This window comes from Vigna unguiculata, chromosome 1, assembly GCF_037176805.1.
Source record: "Vigna unguiculata cultivar grain cowpea cultivar isolate G323 ecotype 2 chromosome 1, ASM3717680v1, whole genome shotgun sequence".
NCBI classification, from domain to species: domain Eukaryota; kingdom Viridiplantae; phylum Streptophyta; class Magnoliopsida; order Fabales; family Fabaceae; genus Vigna; species Vigna unguiculata.
Genome location: NC_140792.1, coordinates 31922774 through 31941267, shown reverse-complemented (window position 1 = coordinate 31941267; position 18494 = coordinate 31922774). Strand labels below are relative to the sequence as shown.

The 18494-nt window shown below is 28.1% G+C and overlaps 1 protein-coding gene across 1 annotated transcript; it reads left to right on the top strand.

The window, feature by feature from the left end:
• The first annotated feature begins 16315 nt into the window (after positions 1–16315).
• Positions 16316–18326, top strand: LOC114185264 (10 kDa chaperonin, mitochondrial-like). Its single transcript, XM_028072895.2, has 3 exons — positions 16316–16576; positions 17052–17191; positions 18081–18326. The coding sequence occupies exons 1-3, from the start codon at positions 16472–16474 to the stop codon at positions 18127–18129; spliced, it is 294 nt and encodes a 97-aa protein (XP_027928696.1). The 5' UTR covers positions 16316–16471; the 3' UTR covers positions 18130–18326.
• Positions 18327–18494: the final 168 nt, after the last annotated feature.

Genomic DNA, 18494 nt, shown 5'->3' with positions numbered 1-18494 from the left:
ATCGATAAATTTTGTTGGTAAAATGGACATCAAAGTTTTTACTTTCCATTGACAAATTTGTTGGTAATAATTTTTTTTTAAATCCATCGATTATTGAATTTTTTTTAAAATTTATTGGTAAGTTCGTTGGTAATTATTTTTGTTTGAAATTCATTTGTAATTTTGTTGATAAAATAAGGGTCTATTTTTCGCCAAATCTAACAAGATATTTGTCGTAAATTAATTAGAGATGAGTGAGAAGACAAATGAGAATGAGAAGGACTCGAAGGCAGTGAACATGGTGATAATGATAACAAACGCGACAACTACAACGACAAAGTAAGAGGAAGAAAAAGACCAAATCATGGTATTTACTGATGACCAAAATCCATCGGATACGATATGTATCTGATACGACGATACGCTAATTTTAAAAATAATAGAATAAGACACATGATATATGCATATTAAAAAATATACAATTTTTTTAAAAAAACATGAGAAATATATGATTATTCTTATATGAATCCAAATTAAAATAAAATGTATTAAATATTTTCAACATAAAAATTTATAAATTATTGTCATTATAAAAGCATTATTGGTTTATATATTAGATATTTTATTTACAAGTATCAGTAAAATATCCTAAAGTATTGAATACGGATACGTGTCAGACACAAATACATAATATAAATTGAAGTATCGATGCATAATAGATATCAACGAATATCTATCTACGAGTAATTACAATGGATTTTGACCACCGATAATTACTGACAAATTTTTTGCCATTAGTAATTAGTAATTATAGACAAATTTTCCTTTTTGTCGGTAAAATTTATCAATGAATATTTTATTGATGAATCTTTTATCTTTTATAATTTTAGTTTCTGACATATTTTTACGATTATTAGTAAATGTCGTTCGTTGATGAATCAATTTTTTTTTCTTTATAGCATTTATTTATAAACATAAAAGAGAAGAATAGATTCATCCGAAATATCATTGTAAGATTTACGTTGTTTGACAATGTAGAAATTTTATCACACTTTTTTATATAAAATATATTTACATTATTTATACTATTATTTATACTAGTATAAATATAGACGATATCAAGTCGGTATGTTTACATTTTTTTAATATATATAATATTATATTAATGAATGATGATATTATAATATTATTAAATTAATATATAAAATAAATTTATATTTATTAAAAATAAAATGTAATGAACGAAGAAAAATTAAAAAAATAACTGTTAAGACAATATATAAGTAATTATTATTTTTAAAAATAAATAAATAATTTGTTATAAAAGATAAAATATGAATAGTAATTGTGGATAAAAAGAATAAATTCTCTCCATAAATAGTTATAGATAATATAAAACATCATTTATATAACAGTAAGAAGGCTTTCAACTTCTTCGAAGCTCGAAAATAAAAGAACATTGGTTTTATTTTTCATTGAAAATTTAACCTATATACATCTTTCATGTTAATAGTTTTTCGGTAGATGAATTAAGAAACATTAAGTAACAACGTCAACTTCAGATGTGTCCAGTTAACCTTCTACTTATTGTTTTTCACATGTAACAACAGAAGCATACACTTGATTAAGAATTTTCTTAATTTTTTATATTTTAAATTCACACAGTGACTTTGAATTCTTCTTACTTTTATTCTTTATTACTCATTTTTTATCTTTTTATTTTTCCTTGATTCTTTTTCATCTTTTTTTGTACTACATTCTTTTTCCTTTTGAAGGGATATTAAATAGCCTATACTTTTAACCCATGAGAGTAAATGTTTAGCAAATTTTAGTTTTACTTCTAATAATATGTTTCAAGAAAGATAAAAAGAATATGGAAAGTTAGATGTGACACACAAGAATTCCCTTTTTGTGATAAAAAATAATTTTGTTCTTCATACATTTCTTTCCTTCTATCTGTAAAGAACAAACCTAATTCTCGTCTTATTTTGACTCTGGCTTTCGATGTAACCAAAAAAAGATACTTATGTCAGAGAGGAATAAATGCTAACTTGCATTTTAAATTTAATAATTATAAATAAATAAAATATCGAAAACCAGCTCACATGTAAAAGTTATACAATAGAAAAATCTAGAACCAACTAAAAATTTTTCTACTATTTTACTTTTCAAAACATAATCACTTACAACATTTTCTAAAATAATTTCAGAAACTATACTTTTCCCTGGAAAGTAAACAATACATAATTTTTGTGGTGGAAAAGTTACACCATTCACCCGTGCACAAGGTGTTTAATTCTTGCGCAGAGGGTCCATCATACATACTGGAAACACTGAGGAATTACATGAAAGATAATGTAAAATAATGAAATAGTATGAAACATAAATTTCTGACAAATTGACTTCAAAAACCTCCAATTGCCTATTATGTGTGTGGCCCCGTTTTTTATTTAAAAAATTGTAACATAAGCCAAGTGAATTTAAACATAATTTAAAAAATATTTTAATAAACTATATAAAAAAATCAGTGACATTTAATACATCGAAAAAAGTTTGGAGAATTTTCTTTAATATATAAAATACTGCATATTATTTCTTTCTTCCCTTTCATCATCACCTTATACAAGCTTCCATTAGAAGCTGATATGAGGTCCATGATGTTAATTATGTGTGTGCGTGTACGCGGAAGATATCAGAAAAAGAGAGACACAAAAATATATCAGTGATTTCGTGTGTAGGAAGTGGAGAGAAGGAGCTAGAAAAAAGGTATATATATATAGAATGAGGTTTTGCAACTTCGTGTGTGAAAAACAAAGGTAAATGTCATGATATGCTCCCTACATTCTATGGAAGAGTGAAATCATAATGCATGGATTAAAGAAAGAAAGAAAAAAAAAAGTGAAGTTGTTGCATGCTGCTAGTTGTTATTTTTTCAAGAGCTAGTTAATTATGTTCCTGACTTCAGTTTCCATGCTCTGTTGCATGATTTGCATTATTCTGAAATATTGAAAACATGCATTGATATATATATATATATATATATATATATATATATATATATATATATATATTTGGTTTGCACAAAAAGGGTTGAATAGTTTAGGAGTGTTGGTGGTGTAAAATGTTTTTGGGTTTGTTTTTATTAGGGTTAAGAGGCAGCAAGAGGGAGGGTTTGATGAGCTAAAAAGATGGGGATTGAGAAATGTTATTGAGTGGCATCTACTTTGGGTCGAAAGAAGCAAAGATGAAATGCATAGATGGGGAATGTCGTTATGAGTACAAACGATATGATTAGAGAAAAGAATTCTTTGCTCCGCAAGCAACTAGAATTTCCCACTTTTTGGTGTTACATTTTACTTTTTAGCTCTGTTGCACCTTGCTCTTCAGTCAAACCCATGGCCCTTTGCCTCTCATACCATCATTGCCACATAACTGCTGCATCAAACTCTATACACCCTTCTTTCTTCATTCATTATTAATCATATTTAAAGAGTTTTTATTCACCACAAAGTTCATGATTTCAGTTTTCTTAAATAAAATTTTAGGTTGGAGTCTTACATATGAAAAAGAACTTCTTAATTAAGGTTAAGAAAAGGATGACGGATATTTTATATCGATCAGAAACAAGACAAGTCTAAAACATATCGATAAGAGACAAAACAAATCTAAAACATATATTTTATAATACGTGAGATTGAATTAGATTTAATGTTGTTTATCTCAGAGAGATCTCAGAAGAATGATGCATGATTTGTGATCATCGGCAGATAAGGCAGGGAACTTTTTCATCCCTCATTTTACCACTAATGAGATCAATTTCCGAATTGTCAAGGTCTGTAATTTTAAATGTATGTTGAGTATAGATAGCAGATTGTATTTTATGATAACAAAAATGTTACAAGATTGTGGTTTACTGTTTAGTGTTCTTGCATAACACAGCAAGCACTAAGATATGGAACAACATGATTGAGGGGAAGATAGTATGATCGATGAGAATCGTCATAAAACTTATATTAATGAAAACCAGTTAGGTTTAAGGTGGTCAAATCAAATATGATTATGGCCAACCTGTCTGTGATTTATTCCACTTCTACTTTTCTCCGGGTTTCTTTTTCGTCCTTTCATTTCTCTTTCTGAATCATTATTGAGATTTTTAAACATGGTTTCCTCTCATCAATTAGGTTCAACCTATACATCTTATATAGCAGACAATTTTACACTCACAAAAAAAGAGGGTAAAGTATTATAAGAAATGGATCATATATATATATATATATATATATATATATATATATATATATATATATATATATATATATATATATATATATATATATATATATATATATATGACGGGAAATTACCTTTGGAAACCTCATGTTGTTCATTAGTTTTTTTTTTGTTAGGAGTATATTTGGAGAATTTTTTTTTGTAAATACTTTTAAATAAAATTAAATATATTTTTTATAAATTAAAATTAGTTCATGCACAAGTTGTTAAAAAAATTTAAAAGTATATATATATATATATATATATATATATGAAAATTTCTTTAAATTTAATTTAATTTATGATAAAAACTTTTTTTGTTAAAGAAAAACTGAGTTAAATGCCCTTTTGTGTCAAAGTCTAGAAAATTAAATTTATAGTAACTTTACTTTTATAAGAGAAAACAAAAAACAAAAGCAAAGGTAATAACTTCTAGATTTTTTTTCTTATGGGTAATCTTTCTTTTCTCTTTTCCCTTCTTATATTGTGTGTTCGTTTGATGCGATTTGTTCAAGCGATTTTATGAAGGCAGATGGTGAAAATGAAAAGTGCTCGTATGGGTTGATTTGTGACGATATAAGAGCGTGAAGAATCCAGATTCATAAATTCTTAAATCATAAATAGATGTGAAGATTTGAAGGAATGAGATGTCACTTTATGCTTTTATCCCTGTCACGTGTGTGTGAAATAGTGTCCGTGAGGTGATGTGTGTGTGTCCACCAGTTACATAACTAGTGAGTGCTGTGTGTGTGAAATAGTATGTATACCGGTCACATAACCGGTATGTGTGTATGTGAAATAGTGTGTGCGTGAGGTGATGTGTGTACCGAAACAAGTGTTTTGTTTGTGTGTGTGAAATAGTAAAGATAAGCCATTTAAATTTTTATTACAATTTGTCAATAAATTTTTCACTAATTTAGAAGTGCAAAATAAATAGTGGATGTCAATATATTTTGAACATCAAAACCACAAAATAAGTAAATTTTAATTTCACTCTTAAAATTTTTTCCATTCATACAAAATTGTAATTGTTAATTTTCTATTTTTATTATATTTCTTTTACAATTTATTAAATTGAAATTTTAATATTTTAATATTTTTAACTCATCCAATAATCATTTCATTTTATTTTTACCATCAAGGGTATTTTGGTAATCTTCAAATTTTATCTAATAAAACAATTTTTTAATCTATCGCATCACTTAAATCACTCGTTAACTCTCACAAAATTTATCTTTAAATTCACTCATTTTACCCTCTAAATCTAATAAAAAAATACACATATATATCCAAACAAATTCATATTCACACTTTCCTCTAAATCCATCTTTTCAAAAGAACACAACCTTAGAGTTGCATGTATAGATTTTAGTTTGTTGAGGTTATTGATTTAGGAATGTTCTAAAGGGCAAAAAAAAACTACAGAAAAATCAAATTCCAACATAAAGATGTAAAGGTATAAACATTTTGTCAATATTTTAGACTTGTATATATTTCATTTTTCAACCCTATTATTTTCTTTTACTAATAATTTCTTTTTCTGGTTAGAAAATGGTTAACAGACATGGAAATATGATCATGTTATGGAGTTTCTTCGTGCACCCAACGTTTTCTTTCTGTACCCCATACTTTTGAAAATTACAATTATACCCTTCTTGAATTAATAGAAAAGGATAGTGTAAGATTTTTTTTTTGGTGTTTTAGTTATAGTTTTAAATTTTGCAATCCATAGATATTTAGTTTGTACAATTCGTAATGTAAATTTTCATTTTGAATTATACAATTCATAATGGAAATTTAGAAGACAATTCAGAATGCAAATCTATAGTACAAATTTATATTTTTGATTGTATAACCCGTAATGCAAATTTACACTTCGGAATAATTTGTAAAACAAATTTGAAAGACTATCAGAAATGCAAATTACATTTTTGATTGTATAATCCACAATCAAATTTTTTATTCTAGATTGTACAATCTATAATAAAAATTTGAAAACTAATCTGGAATGTAAATTACATCTCAGATTGTATAATTCATAATGTGAATTTACATTTCAAGTTGTACAATCTGTAATACAAATTTGGAATGTAAATTACATTCCAAATTGTACAATTTACAGTATAAATTTACATTTGGATTGTACCAAGTTTATATTTTGGATTGTACAATCCATACTGTAAATTTGAGAGATGATCCAAAATAAAAAATACATTCTAGATCTTTTAATTGGTAATGCAAATTTACACCTTGGATTGTAAAATTTGTAATGCAAAAGTGCAATTTTTTAATAGAGTAACTAAATCATTTCATTAAGACTATGGGGTGCAGGAAGTAAATACGGGGTTGCAGGAAGTAAACATGGGGTTGCGGGAAGAAATCCCTCTCATATTATCATATTGAAGAAAGTGGAAGAAAAATGAGTTGGTTTAGAATTTTAGACTAGAGCCTGCTATTCTCACCTCCTTTTTTTACTCTTCAATTTTACAAAACTAGACTAAATCCTCACCCAACTTTTTGTACATAATGAAAGCGTATTTGAATTTGTGTTAAGAGACGTTTTTCCATATACAAAAAAACGTAATTTTCATATGAAAACGTGTTTTTACTGAGCTTAATTCTGTTTTTTTTTTCTTGAATGGTTTGGGCAAAAATCCCACTATCAGGTACTAATGTTGAAATTGAAAAACAATTACATTCTCATCCTGCACAAGAGTATATCTAAAGTCATTGTTATAATGTTATAATTTAATTTTTGTAACACCTATTGTCTTGTCACTTTTAAGACCCTTTTTGTAAATTTTTACTTCAATCCAAAAGTTTTATAAGACTCAACTTCTCATTAATAATTTATTTGGTTGTTGGGTGATGCTCTAATAAGTTGAAAGACAGAAGAATAAATCAAATTGAATGCAAACAAAACTTAGCAACACAAGCACACATAAAAGAGGACTAATCTCTTACCATAATGCAAAACATGTTTCCTTATACATTGTACAATGAAAGTAATCAGAGATACTTTTAAGAAAAAAAGAAATATGTCCTGTAATAACACTCATTTACCTTTTTAATAAAATCACATTCGCATCATCTAATTTTTAAATATATATTTTTTATGTTTTTATTCGTTTTTATAAAATTGATCATACTTGTACAAGAAAAAAAAACTTGACTCTACCAAAAACCTCTTTTAAGATCATATTATACTAACTAGTACAGGGAAGGGAAACGACATCGGTTATCATCCACTTTTGACTTCGGGTGCCTACTCGAGGCATATGTAGTAGAGATAAAAGGGTAGTTCTTTATGCCTCGGTGGTAAACCCGAGGCATATCTAATCGTTACTGCCTCGATTTTGCCTAACCGAGGCCTAATGGGGTATCAGAAATAAAAAAAAAATGAATATACTTTCTGCCTTAGGTTTAGTCCAACAGAGACATATTAGCATTTTAAAAAAAAGAAAATTTGAAATAACCTTTTGCCTCGGTTTTGGTTACAACCGAGGCATAAAGGTGGTGTTTTTTTTTTTTAAATTCTGGTGTTGTTTAATTCATATCTAATACATTTATCCTGCAAATTTTGAACCAAAAAATCAGAACTAGCCAAAAACAAAAGCCAAATGCTATTCAAATAGAAAATGCGGCAAATATTCATGAATATTGAGATATGTACATTAAAATAGACATATGCACTAATAAACTATTAAAAATTGATTAATCTTCTTAAATTGTCTAACTAGACAATTCAAGATTTAATACATTTAAATTATTTATATTGTCTCCTTTTTAAAAAATAAATCTTATTTCAATACAAACAACTTGAAACAATAAATAATTTTCGTATTTAATCTCAAACGGCAAACTAAGGCTAACTCCATGCAACAAAAATCTCAAATAAAATAAAATAAATCAATTTATTTAAGCATACAACAACATACACTTATTTTAGCATGTAATTAAATCAATTTATGTGACATACAAAAAATAAAAAATATACTCAAAAATTATAGGTTCAAAGTAAATTAAGAACCTGGGAGTGTGAAACGTGAGCAACAATGGAGGAGAATACAACTGTACCCATAGTCCCACAACGGGGGGCAACAGTACCTGAACACAGAGGTATCACAAATGCACCTATCAATCCTAGGATCCAAACTAACTTATGAAATTTGGAAAAACAAGCAAAATTGATAATTTTATATATACCATAATTTTGCATAATTTCAAAAAGAAAACAAAGTATATTGCATAGTTCATCACCATCATCAACAATCTCATCTTTATAAGCTCAAAAAAATTTACAAACTTAATTTCTATCAAAATGCAAACTCACTTTCTATCATAAATCATCACAATCTCAAATTCAACTATGAAAATTCAACAACATACAATAAAGAAACACAAAAAAAAAAAAACAGAGCTAAAACAAAAACGAAACAAAACGTAAAAATGAATCGTACAAAGGGGCAAGGTTGACGGCGATAATGGAGGAGCGACAAGAACACCCAATTCGATGGTCAACCGACATGGTGGAGGGACGAACAGAGTGGTTGCGCACTCCTTCTTTCAGTGAACCAGCGCCTCTCTTTTTTTTGAAGCTTGAAGATGCTGGAACAATGGCTACGATTTGGGGTTTTTAAACCTAACTAGCTTTACTGCCTCGGTTGATTTTTAACCAAGGCATAAACATGAATAAGCCTTGGTTGAAAGAAAAATTGAGGCATATTCTCACGCAAAATAATAAAAAATAGTGGAACGTGGAAAATGTTTGCCACTTATAGGCCTCGAGTGAAATTTGACCGTTGCATAAGGTATTTTATGCCTTGGTTTATTGATATCTAAGGCATTAAACTATCTGATGATTTTAAAATTTTTGAAAAGCGAGAATGATGGAATTTTTGGAAGAGTTACTACCTCGATTGGGAATATAACCGAGGCATAAACACTCATAAGCCTCAGTTGACCAAAAAACCGAGGCATAAAAGTTGATTTAAATCACAAAAATGTCATTGCCTCTCTATATGCCTCGTTTGCATGAGAATCGAGGCATATAGGGCATTGTCTAAATATAAAACAACATTAGTGTTATATTTTACTTAAAAACACTGTAACCAAATAGTGAAAGAAATATTGATTGCGGTATAGCATTTTATTATTTGTAGTTTGAACGACTAATCAAACATTTAGTACAAAATGTAATATGCTCTTTTAGAACATTTAGTTATTATTATAATGGGCCTATAAATTAATAGCAATTTAATATTATAGAGATTTTTTCATGTGAAAAGTCTTTTATTGAATTACTAAGAACGATAGAAAATTTTGTTGAGTTACAGAAAATAAGTTTAGGATTACTTATGGAACTAAGTATGGTTACGAGATACATATTCATTTTGGAAGAAATGATAGGTTTTTAACTTTCAAATCGTTCTTACCAGAATGGGAAGCGTAGAACTTTGTATAGGTGGTAAGATCTAAGTGGTGACTTGAATTTTCTTGATGATTGAGATCAAATTCTTTGTTGCTCCAAAGGAAGAAGATCTACCTGTAAAAGATTCTTCGATGCTCAAGTCATAAAGAGAGTTTAGATCTTTTAGAATAAGAGAGTATATGGTCTTTTAAGCCTTAGATCCATGTCATAAGACATGTAATGTCATATTAACCAATATCAATAAAATAACAATTTACCTTGAATAAATAATAACAGTAATGATAATGTGACACCTTATCCATTGTACCAAATATTCTATAAATATTTGATATTAAGGAATATTAAGACATAATCAAACTACCGAGATTTGTCATAATTACTGTTAATATGTGAAATATTTGTCCTAATAGATGTATCTTAGAATACGTTATAGTCTTTTTAGAGATGAGGCTAATTGGATCTTATTGGATCACATTATTTAAGCATCATCTATTAGGTCGGGTAGGTACATAAGCTCTCTAGTCTCAAGAGTTTGATTGGCGTGTAAGGTGTGCTAGTTGTGACACTGATTGGTCTTTTGACCGAGTTGTAGTCGACTTTTACGATATTGAAGGTGGATGAGCCGTTTGGTCGGACTATATGTGGTCATCTTTGACCTTGCAGGTGGATTGATCGTTTGGCCGGACTATATGTGGTCATCTTTGACCTTGTGGTGGATTGGTCGTTTGGCCAGACTGTAGATGGTTGTCTTTAACCATGAATGCCATCTTGAGCACTTTGACTTATTGAGTTAGGCAAGATTTAATGTTGTTTATCTAAGCAAGCTTTGTGTTGCCAATTTAGACAAGCTTGGGTGCCTCTGCAGGCTTCGCTTATGTTACTGTCTAAGTAACTCGATGCCTCGCTGGGATAACTTTATAGTGCCTCACGGGAAGAGTTTAATGGTGCCTTGTAGGAAGCGCGTTATGGTGCCTCACAGGGAGGGCTTAATGGTGCCTCGCAGGGAGGCCGAGGAGAGCTTAATGGTTGTTAGCACAAGTGAACTTGGTGCAAGGATTTGATAAAGCAAAGTGCATGTGATCATACGAGATTGATGAAGAATTGATGAAGGTGCATTAATGATCAAGTTTCTTGTTTGCTAAATCTGGAAATGAAGTGAAGATTATGAAGTTCATATGTTGTAATATATTTGTAGACTATATGACATAGGAGATGTCCTTTTATTCTTGTTGTGTCCTTTTTAATCTATTGAAAAGGTTTTTAACAGGTTAAAAGGCTTGCAACATATAGTTTTAATATGAATGTATTCAATTAGTTGAATTGTTTTTCAATTGATTGATTTCACTTAAGTCAAGTGAAATCAATATATTGTAGGAACAAATCAACCTATTGAATTCAATTACGACCAAGCTATATAAGATGGTTTTTAGAGAGATGAGACACATTTTTGAATTATTGAGCGCGAAAAACAGTTATACACTTATGGATAAATCTCTCTCTTTGAATCACGCAGTAACAATTGTAGATTAATTATCTTAGTTGATCTTGGAATCATTTTGGCTTGGTTGAAGCTTGAAGAACACGTTTTTGGTTACTTAGGGAGAACCTTAATCAAGTTTTGTTGTTCTTGTACCTCTATAGTGTTCTTGGTCTGATTCCAAGTCTGTAAGTGGGATTCTTACAGTGTTGGGGATAAGATTTTTGTGGGATTAAAAAATCTTGGTGTGTGTGCTTTATTCAAAAGTGTAATCTTGTGTGATTTTGTAAAACTTGTGATAATAATGAAAAACTAGGCTCAAGTTGTCCTGGTAAACTAGATGTAGCTTTATGATTGAGTGAACCAATATAAAAACAAGTGTGTCTGGAAAAGCGGAACAGGTTCGAGAGTCAGTTACATGTGAGGAAGGTATTAGCACCCCCACACGTCCATCCTAAGACAGTTCCCTTTAATCAAGTGTACAAAACTAATGTAATTTTAAGCTATTAGTTTTTCCCAAAAATCAATTAAAACATACTAATATGAATAAAGAAAACATTTTTTAAATTTTATATTTGGTCCCGACAAGGTGTTTGACTTTGCTCCTACAAGGTGTTTGACTTTGCTCCTACATATTGTCATTCAAAATAAGAAATCAGGGTTACATAGTTCTTTTTTTAAAACAAATAATTAAAAAACTTCAATTTGATTAATATCCTTTTTAATTATTTTTTTAATTTTAATTTTAATATATAGGTATTATTAATCAAGTGAATCTGAGACTCAGCATGATAAAGATTTACCATCAAGCAAGTTCGAAACTAGACATGATGTTTAAAATTTATTTAAGGGAAATATTTAATTATCAAGTAAATCTAAGACTTAACATAATAATAAAAAATTATTTAAGAAAGGAATCTAAGTATCAAGTATATCTGAAACTTAACATGATAATTAATTTTAGTTAAAAATGAAATATTTAATTATCAAGTAAGTCTGAGACTTAACATCATAATTAATTCTTTTATTTAAGAATGAAACATTTATTTATCAAGCAAATCCAATACTTAACATGATAATCAAAAAATTTTAAATTTTGAAAAAATGAAAATTCTAATTATCAAGTAAGTCCAAGACTTAACATGATAAAAAAATTTATTTAAGATTTTAGATTTAATTATCAAGTAAGTTTTAGACTTAACATGATAACAAATTTTATCGCTAAGCAAGTTTGAAACTAAATATGATAATTAAATATTTTTAAAATTTTAATTTGTAACATATTCTAGTTTTATAATTTTGAATTTAGAAAGATAAACGGATCTATCTACAAAATCATGAAGCTCAAATAAAACATGAAGCATTGGTGTGGATAACTGAAACAGGGGTGCAGGCAGTAGTAAAGGTGCATTGTAAAATATGTGGGGTACACGAAGTAAAATCTGAAAACTGACGCAATGAAACTTCATAATATGAAGCTTTAAGAATGATTCATACATTGAAATGCAAAGGCATAAACTAATTCTCTGCACATCACCAATCTATACACTATGCAAGCATTAATCAAAATATGAACCCACACGAATACCCCAAAACATTAATATGGTTATATAATTCAATTTTATATTTGAATACCATGCAAATACATCCAACAATAATTGTTTATAAAAAACGTGAGACCGATCATCAAGATTACGCGTGGTGCATATAATTACTGTCATGTCTATATTCCAATTCATGTAATTTGGGTCAATATGATTACTCACTGAAACCGAAATTGAGGCAGCGACAACACATTGCTTCACATTAATCCAAACATTTTAGAACAAACAAATAATCAGATTATACAAATACATTCAATGATTTTTCAAATTTCCGACCCCGGAATTTACGAACACCTCGTCCAACTCCACCACAATTCCCTTCATTTCAAGATTCAATTCCTCTATGTTTCTAACCTGGTTATCAAACAAATAATCTGTGAACTGCGATTAAAACCTAAGTTCTAGGGGGGGGTGAGGGAAATACAAATAAGAAAGAAAACCAGAAGCATTGTCTAAAACCATAAAATCATAAAAGTGCACAACGAATTTAGCAAAGGAACAGTAGTAACTTTATACTAACATCGATGAGAATGAAAGTAATGGTAGAGAAACACAAATTGAATCAAAGGTGAATTTCAGCAAATAGAATCTTAAGCAAAAGAGATGTAAACTGAATGCATTGAGAGATGACCAGACCTTGTGTACCCAAACTTTAGTCCTGACACCCTCCTTCTCCTTCTCTTTTCCTCAACTTCCACCTTCCTATTCGGCCTAACATTCTCTTCCCTCAACACATCCATTTCCTCCACACTCTTCTTCTTAACTCTTGCTGCATTTTCACCTAGGCTTCTAGGATTGCCGCTATATCAACCCATGAGGCTCCTACTCCAACCATTTTGCTTAGGGTAGACATCATAAACTTCTCTCTCCACAAAATATTAATCCTGCTACTCCTCCTTTCGGATAGAGTTGTACACATAAAAAGACACTTCGACGCTCAAATTATTTAAGTAACAAATAATTAGATAATGAAAGGACTATGATTCTTTGACAAACTTTTTTTTAACAAAGTTTGACAAAGTTTGCTTTTTAACACATACTAAACATTTTTCTTTTCTTTCCAAATCATATCAAACCTTTATTTCATCCATTAAAATATTGTTACATGTACTTTGTCAAAAGTTTCTTACTAAAACTTTGTCAAAACATAATTTTCCTTAATGAAAACATAATTATTTACCTCGTTTGACATGTTATTTATATTATTATATTTTATAGATTTTTATTTGAGTAGGCATGAACGAAGAGATCCAATTACTTGAGAGATTCACATTACACGTAAGATCCAATTATTCATAGGTCCAAAAATTTGGTAGAGATTCACATTACATGCAAGATCCAATTATTCATAGGTCCAAAGATTTGGTAGGCAAAATTACATGTGAACCCAATTACTTGATACATGATTGATTACCTTAGTCGGATAAGAGGAAATTAGATACATGACGACCCAATGTTCGACTAAAGAAAATGATTGTCGAGTTCGAGGATGACTTGGCCATATAAAGTACAATAATGTAGGAAAAATAAATTTGGTCTACCATTAAGTCATTAAAAATATAACCGAATAGAAAAATATTAAATGATATAAATTTAATAAAAATTACATGGGATAATTTAAAGATGTTAATATACAGGATTCAATAATTTTTTTTTTGCACTTGATGAATCTAGTCACTCATTTTTCAATGAGTTCATGATAATGATAATTTTTTCTTTAAGTTAAACATTAATGTGTGAAAAGTCAAAAGACCAAATGACAATATTTTACTTATATAAGATTACAATTTTTTTTATTAAAAAGGTCAATAAATGAGAAATATAATACTAGACTGTGTAGTTAAATAAATAGATAATAAATATTTGAATAATAAAACTATTAATAAAAATAATAATTGATAAAAATAATAATAAATTATTTGTTTAATTTGCATTCTTTGTTTATTTCAATTAAACATCCTCATAACAATCATGTCATTGTATAAAATTGGAAACTTTTAGTCAATGAGACCAATGCATTGATCTAATAATTTAAAAAAAAAATATTATTTAATTTTGGTAACTTTTTCTTACAATTTTAAGTGATATTTTTTAAGTAATTTTCTATTTTTTTATTTTTTCCTTCTCAATATTTCAAAATCACTTATTGTATAAGAAAAAGTTGTCAAAATTTAGTAATGAAAATTGTTCTTACTAGATTCTGAATCTGCAAGAATGTAACGAATTTCTAGAAATAACTTTGCAAGATTTGTTGATTTTGATAGGAGAAGATTCATCTGTAAAAGACTCTCCAATACTTAAATAGGTAAGAGTTTTATGAATTTATTTAGAGTATAAGTAAAGTATGAAGAATGAAAATATAGTCCATGCTATATCATCTTAAAAATAATAATGAATAAATATCTCATAAATAATGTCACAACTACTATATATATATATATATATATATATATATATATATATATATATATTAAATATGTCTGTTTATTAATGAAAATTGTTGAACTTTAATGAAAGTCTCTTGTTTGAACCGGACATGTATAAAAAAATATTTTAATTTTTAATATTTAATTTAAAATTTTAACATAAATAAAAATTCATTTAGTTATATTTACAAATTGATACGAACTATTTTATCAAAATTTCCCCCTAAATATAATGTTGTCTTTTATATAATTTTTCTAACTTTTTTATAGTTTGATATTATATTAAATTGTCAATTTATTTTATTTTATTTTGCTATAAATAGTGAATAATACAAATCTACTTTATTATAAGATACTTTAAATGAAGATCTTCAAAAATTTTGTATTTAACCAAAATTATTCTAAAAACAAATTATAATTATAAAATGAATATGAAAATAAAATATAAAAAATTTATAAAATTATAAAATATAAAATTAGATAATAATAAAATTATTAAATATAAAATAAAAATATAATTTGATAATTTTAATTTCTTAATTTTTTAATTATCTAATTTAATGGTTAATATTTCTATATTTTATATTTAAACCATAACAAATTTTTAAAAATAAAAAATTATAAGATTATATAATTATATAATTAGGAAATTGTACAATTACAAAAATAATAAAATTACAAAAATCCAAGATTATAAATAATAAATTTAAAATTATGATATTATAACGTTGTAAAATTACAAAATTACAGAATATAAAATTATGAATTGTGATATTAAATAATTAAAAAATTATGAAATTAAAATTATAAAATTATATATTTTTATTTTATATGTAATAATTTTATTATTATGTAATTTTATATTTTAGAATTATATATATATATATATATATATATATATATTTATATGTATTTTTTTAATTTTAATTTATTCTAAAAATTATTTTTGCAAATAGTAGGTTATTATAAATTATTAAGGAAGATCTCATCATTACAAATTTTTAGTATTATTTGATAATATTTATGCATAATATAAAATTCATTCAGCACAACACAAACCTTAGTGAAATATATATATATATATATATATATATATATATATATATATATATATATAATAGAAGATTCTAGAACCCTTGTATTAACAAAATAATGTAAAATGAAAGTTTAAAGAGGAACATAAACCCTTTGTAAAACCCTAACAAGTGACCTCAAATTTTTTCCCAAGGTACTCTCCGTGTTCTGGTACCTCCAATCCTGGTGTGTGTCGTGTGGTGTGTTCCAAATGGCAAAGCGTTTGATTCCACTGTTCAATCGTGTTTTGGTGGAGAAAATCGTGCCTCCATCAAAGACCAACGCTGGCATTTTGTTACCAGAGAAATCCTCCAAGGTTAACTCTCCGAATCTACTTAATTCATACCCTTTTCGATTTCTCTTTTGGGGTCTTTGCTTTTCATGTCAAAATTTCATAAACCTCGATTTTTCCCTATTTTACCTATTCAATTTTAACACTTTTTTTTTTTTTTTTTTTTTTTTTTTTTTTTTTTTATCTCTAGAGGTGTCTAAGTTGTCCCGTTTTCTGTATTTCCTACTGTGATATGATCTCGTACCCTGATGCTTACTAAGTTAGCTGATGCATGCTGTGCAATTTTTTACGGGATTAGCCCTTGTGTTGTTTTCATGTGTTTGTTTGTTTGTTTTGTAGACAATCCTTTAGTGTATTTCCAATAACCTTTTAAATTTGAAGATTTAGTTTTTTTTTTTTTAGATTCAAAGTCTTCGTGTTTCAATTCCTGTAGAGTGATATAAGTGACTATTATATTCTTGATTTGCTAAGTTGGTGTATTTCTACATGTTTGCTTTAGCTGAATTCCGGAAAAGTTATTGCTGTTGGCCCTGGCATTCATAGTAAGGATGGAAAGCTAATTCCAGTGGCTGTAAATGAAGGTGACACTGTTCTTTTGCCTGAGTATGGGGGAACTGAGGTGAAGCTTGACAACAAAGAGTATGTATATTTTTCTTGTAACATGTTCTATTTATTACATTATTTTTTAGGCTCACGGCACACACAATTCTCCACTTTATCCTATAGTTTATTATGGTAGATAGAAATGTTTGGACTAGGATTATTCTTGAGATCCTTTTATTTTTGTAAAGAAACTGCTTATTTTGATAGTTACACATGAACTTCGGTAGTTTTTGTGTACTAATACCTCAAAGATTACAAAGATACATACCTCCAGCTCTAAATACTATTGGGGACTGCTTGCCAATGGTATAAATAACTTGAAACTCCGTGTGTTATTGAAAATGTATAATTTGAACCAAGCAGATGTTGAAAATAGAAATTTTACTCGAAGTTATGAGAATGGTAAAATGATCTATAAATGATATTGCTATGGTTTCTATCATAGTACCTATTACCGTCCTCCCCCAAAATGAAAAAGAGAAAAAATAAAAGCAGGGAGGTTATATTAGTTGGGAGTTAGTGATTTTCAGTTTGTGCATCTTATTATTTACTTATTGACCAAATTGCGTTGTTAGTCACAATCCAAAAATCAAGTGTAAGTGAAGATGATATGTGTCTTGATTTTTATTTATTAACTTGTCATTCTAATACTTAATAAAACTGTGGGATTTGAGTGTGATTAGTAAAACATCAAGATAAGGTTTGGGGAATTTGCTAGATCTTGGAATATTTCTCATGGCCACCAATTAATTCCTCTTTTCTTGTCCTAACTCTTACATTGACAGAGTATAGTATATGCTATACCCACGAAGAACTATATTGGCTGGCTATGTGAATGATTATTTGGGATGGATTATGCAGATTTTTGTTTATCCAAGTTGCAACTATTTCTCAAGTCTTAGCTAATTAGATGCTTTTTGTGTAGGTATCATCTCTACAGAGACGACGATATTCTCGGGACACTGCACGATTGATGTTAAACTCATTGGCAAATGTTGCTGTAGCAATTTATATGCTTGGTGTTTTGTTACGTTTGAACTAAACAATTTCTTTCTATGCTAGTTTAATTAGAATTTGTGGAGCCAAACACATTTAATTTTCTTGGCTGAAAACGAATCAAGAACGTTATTTCCTGCTATAACAGAGGAAAACTATTTTGTTGCTGCTAAAATGTGTTGTCTTACATTCTTCGGTGTTCTGTTTTGTGGCTTGGTTAAAAGAATTTATTGTTGTCACGTTTTCTGCTGCATGCTTGTTGGATAAGAGGGTAACATGTATTCTGTGAAAGTAACAATTTTTTAAAAATTCCTTTGACATTTGGTTCTGGGGACGTATCATG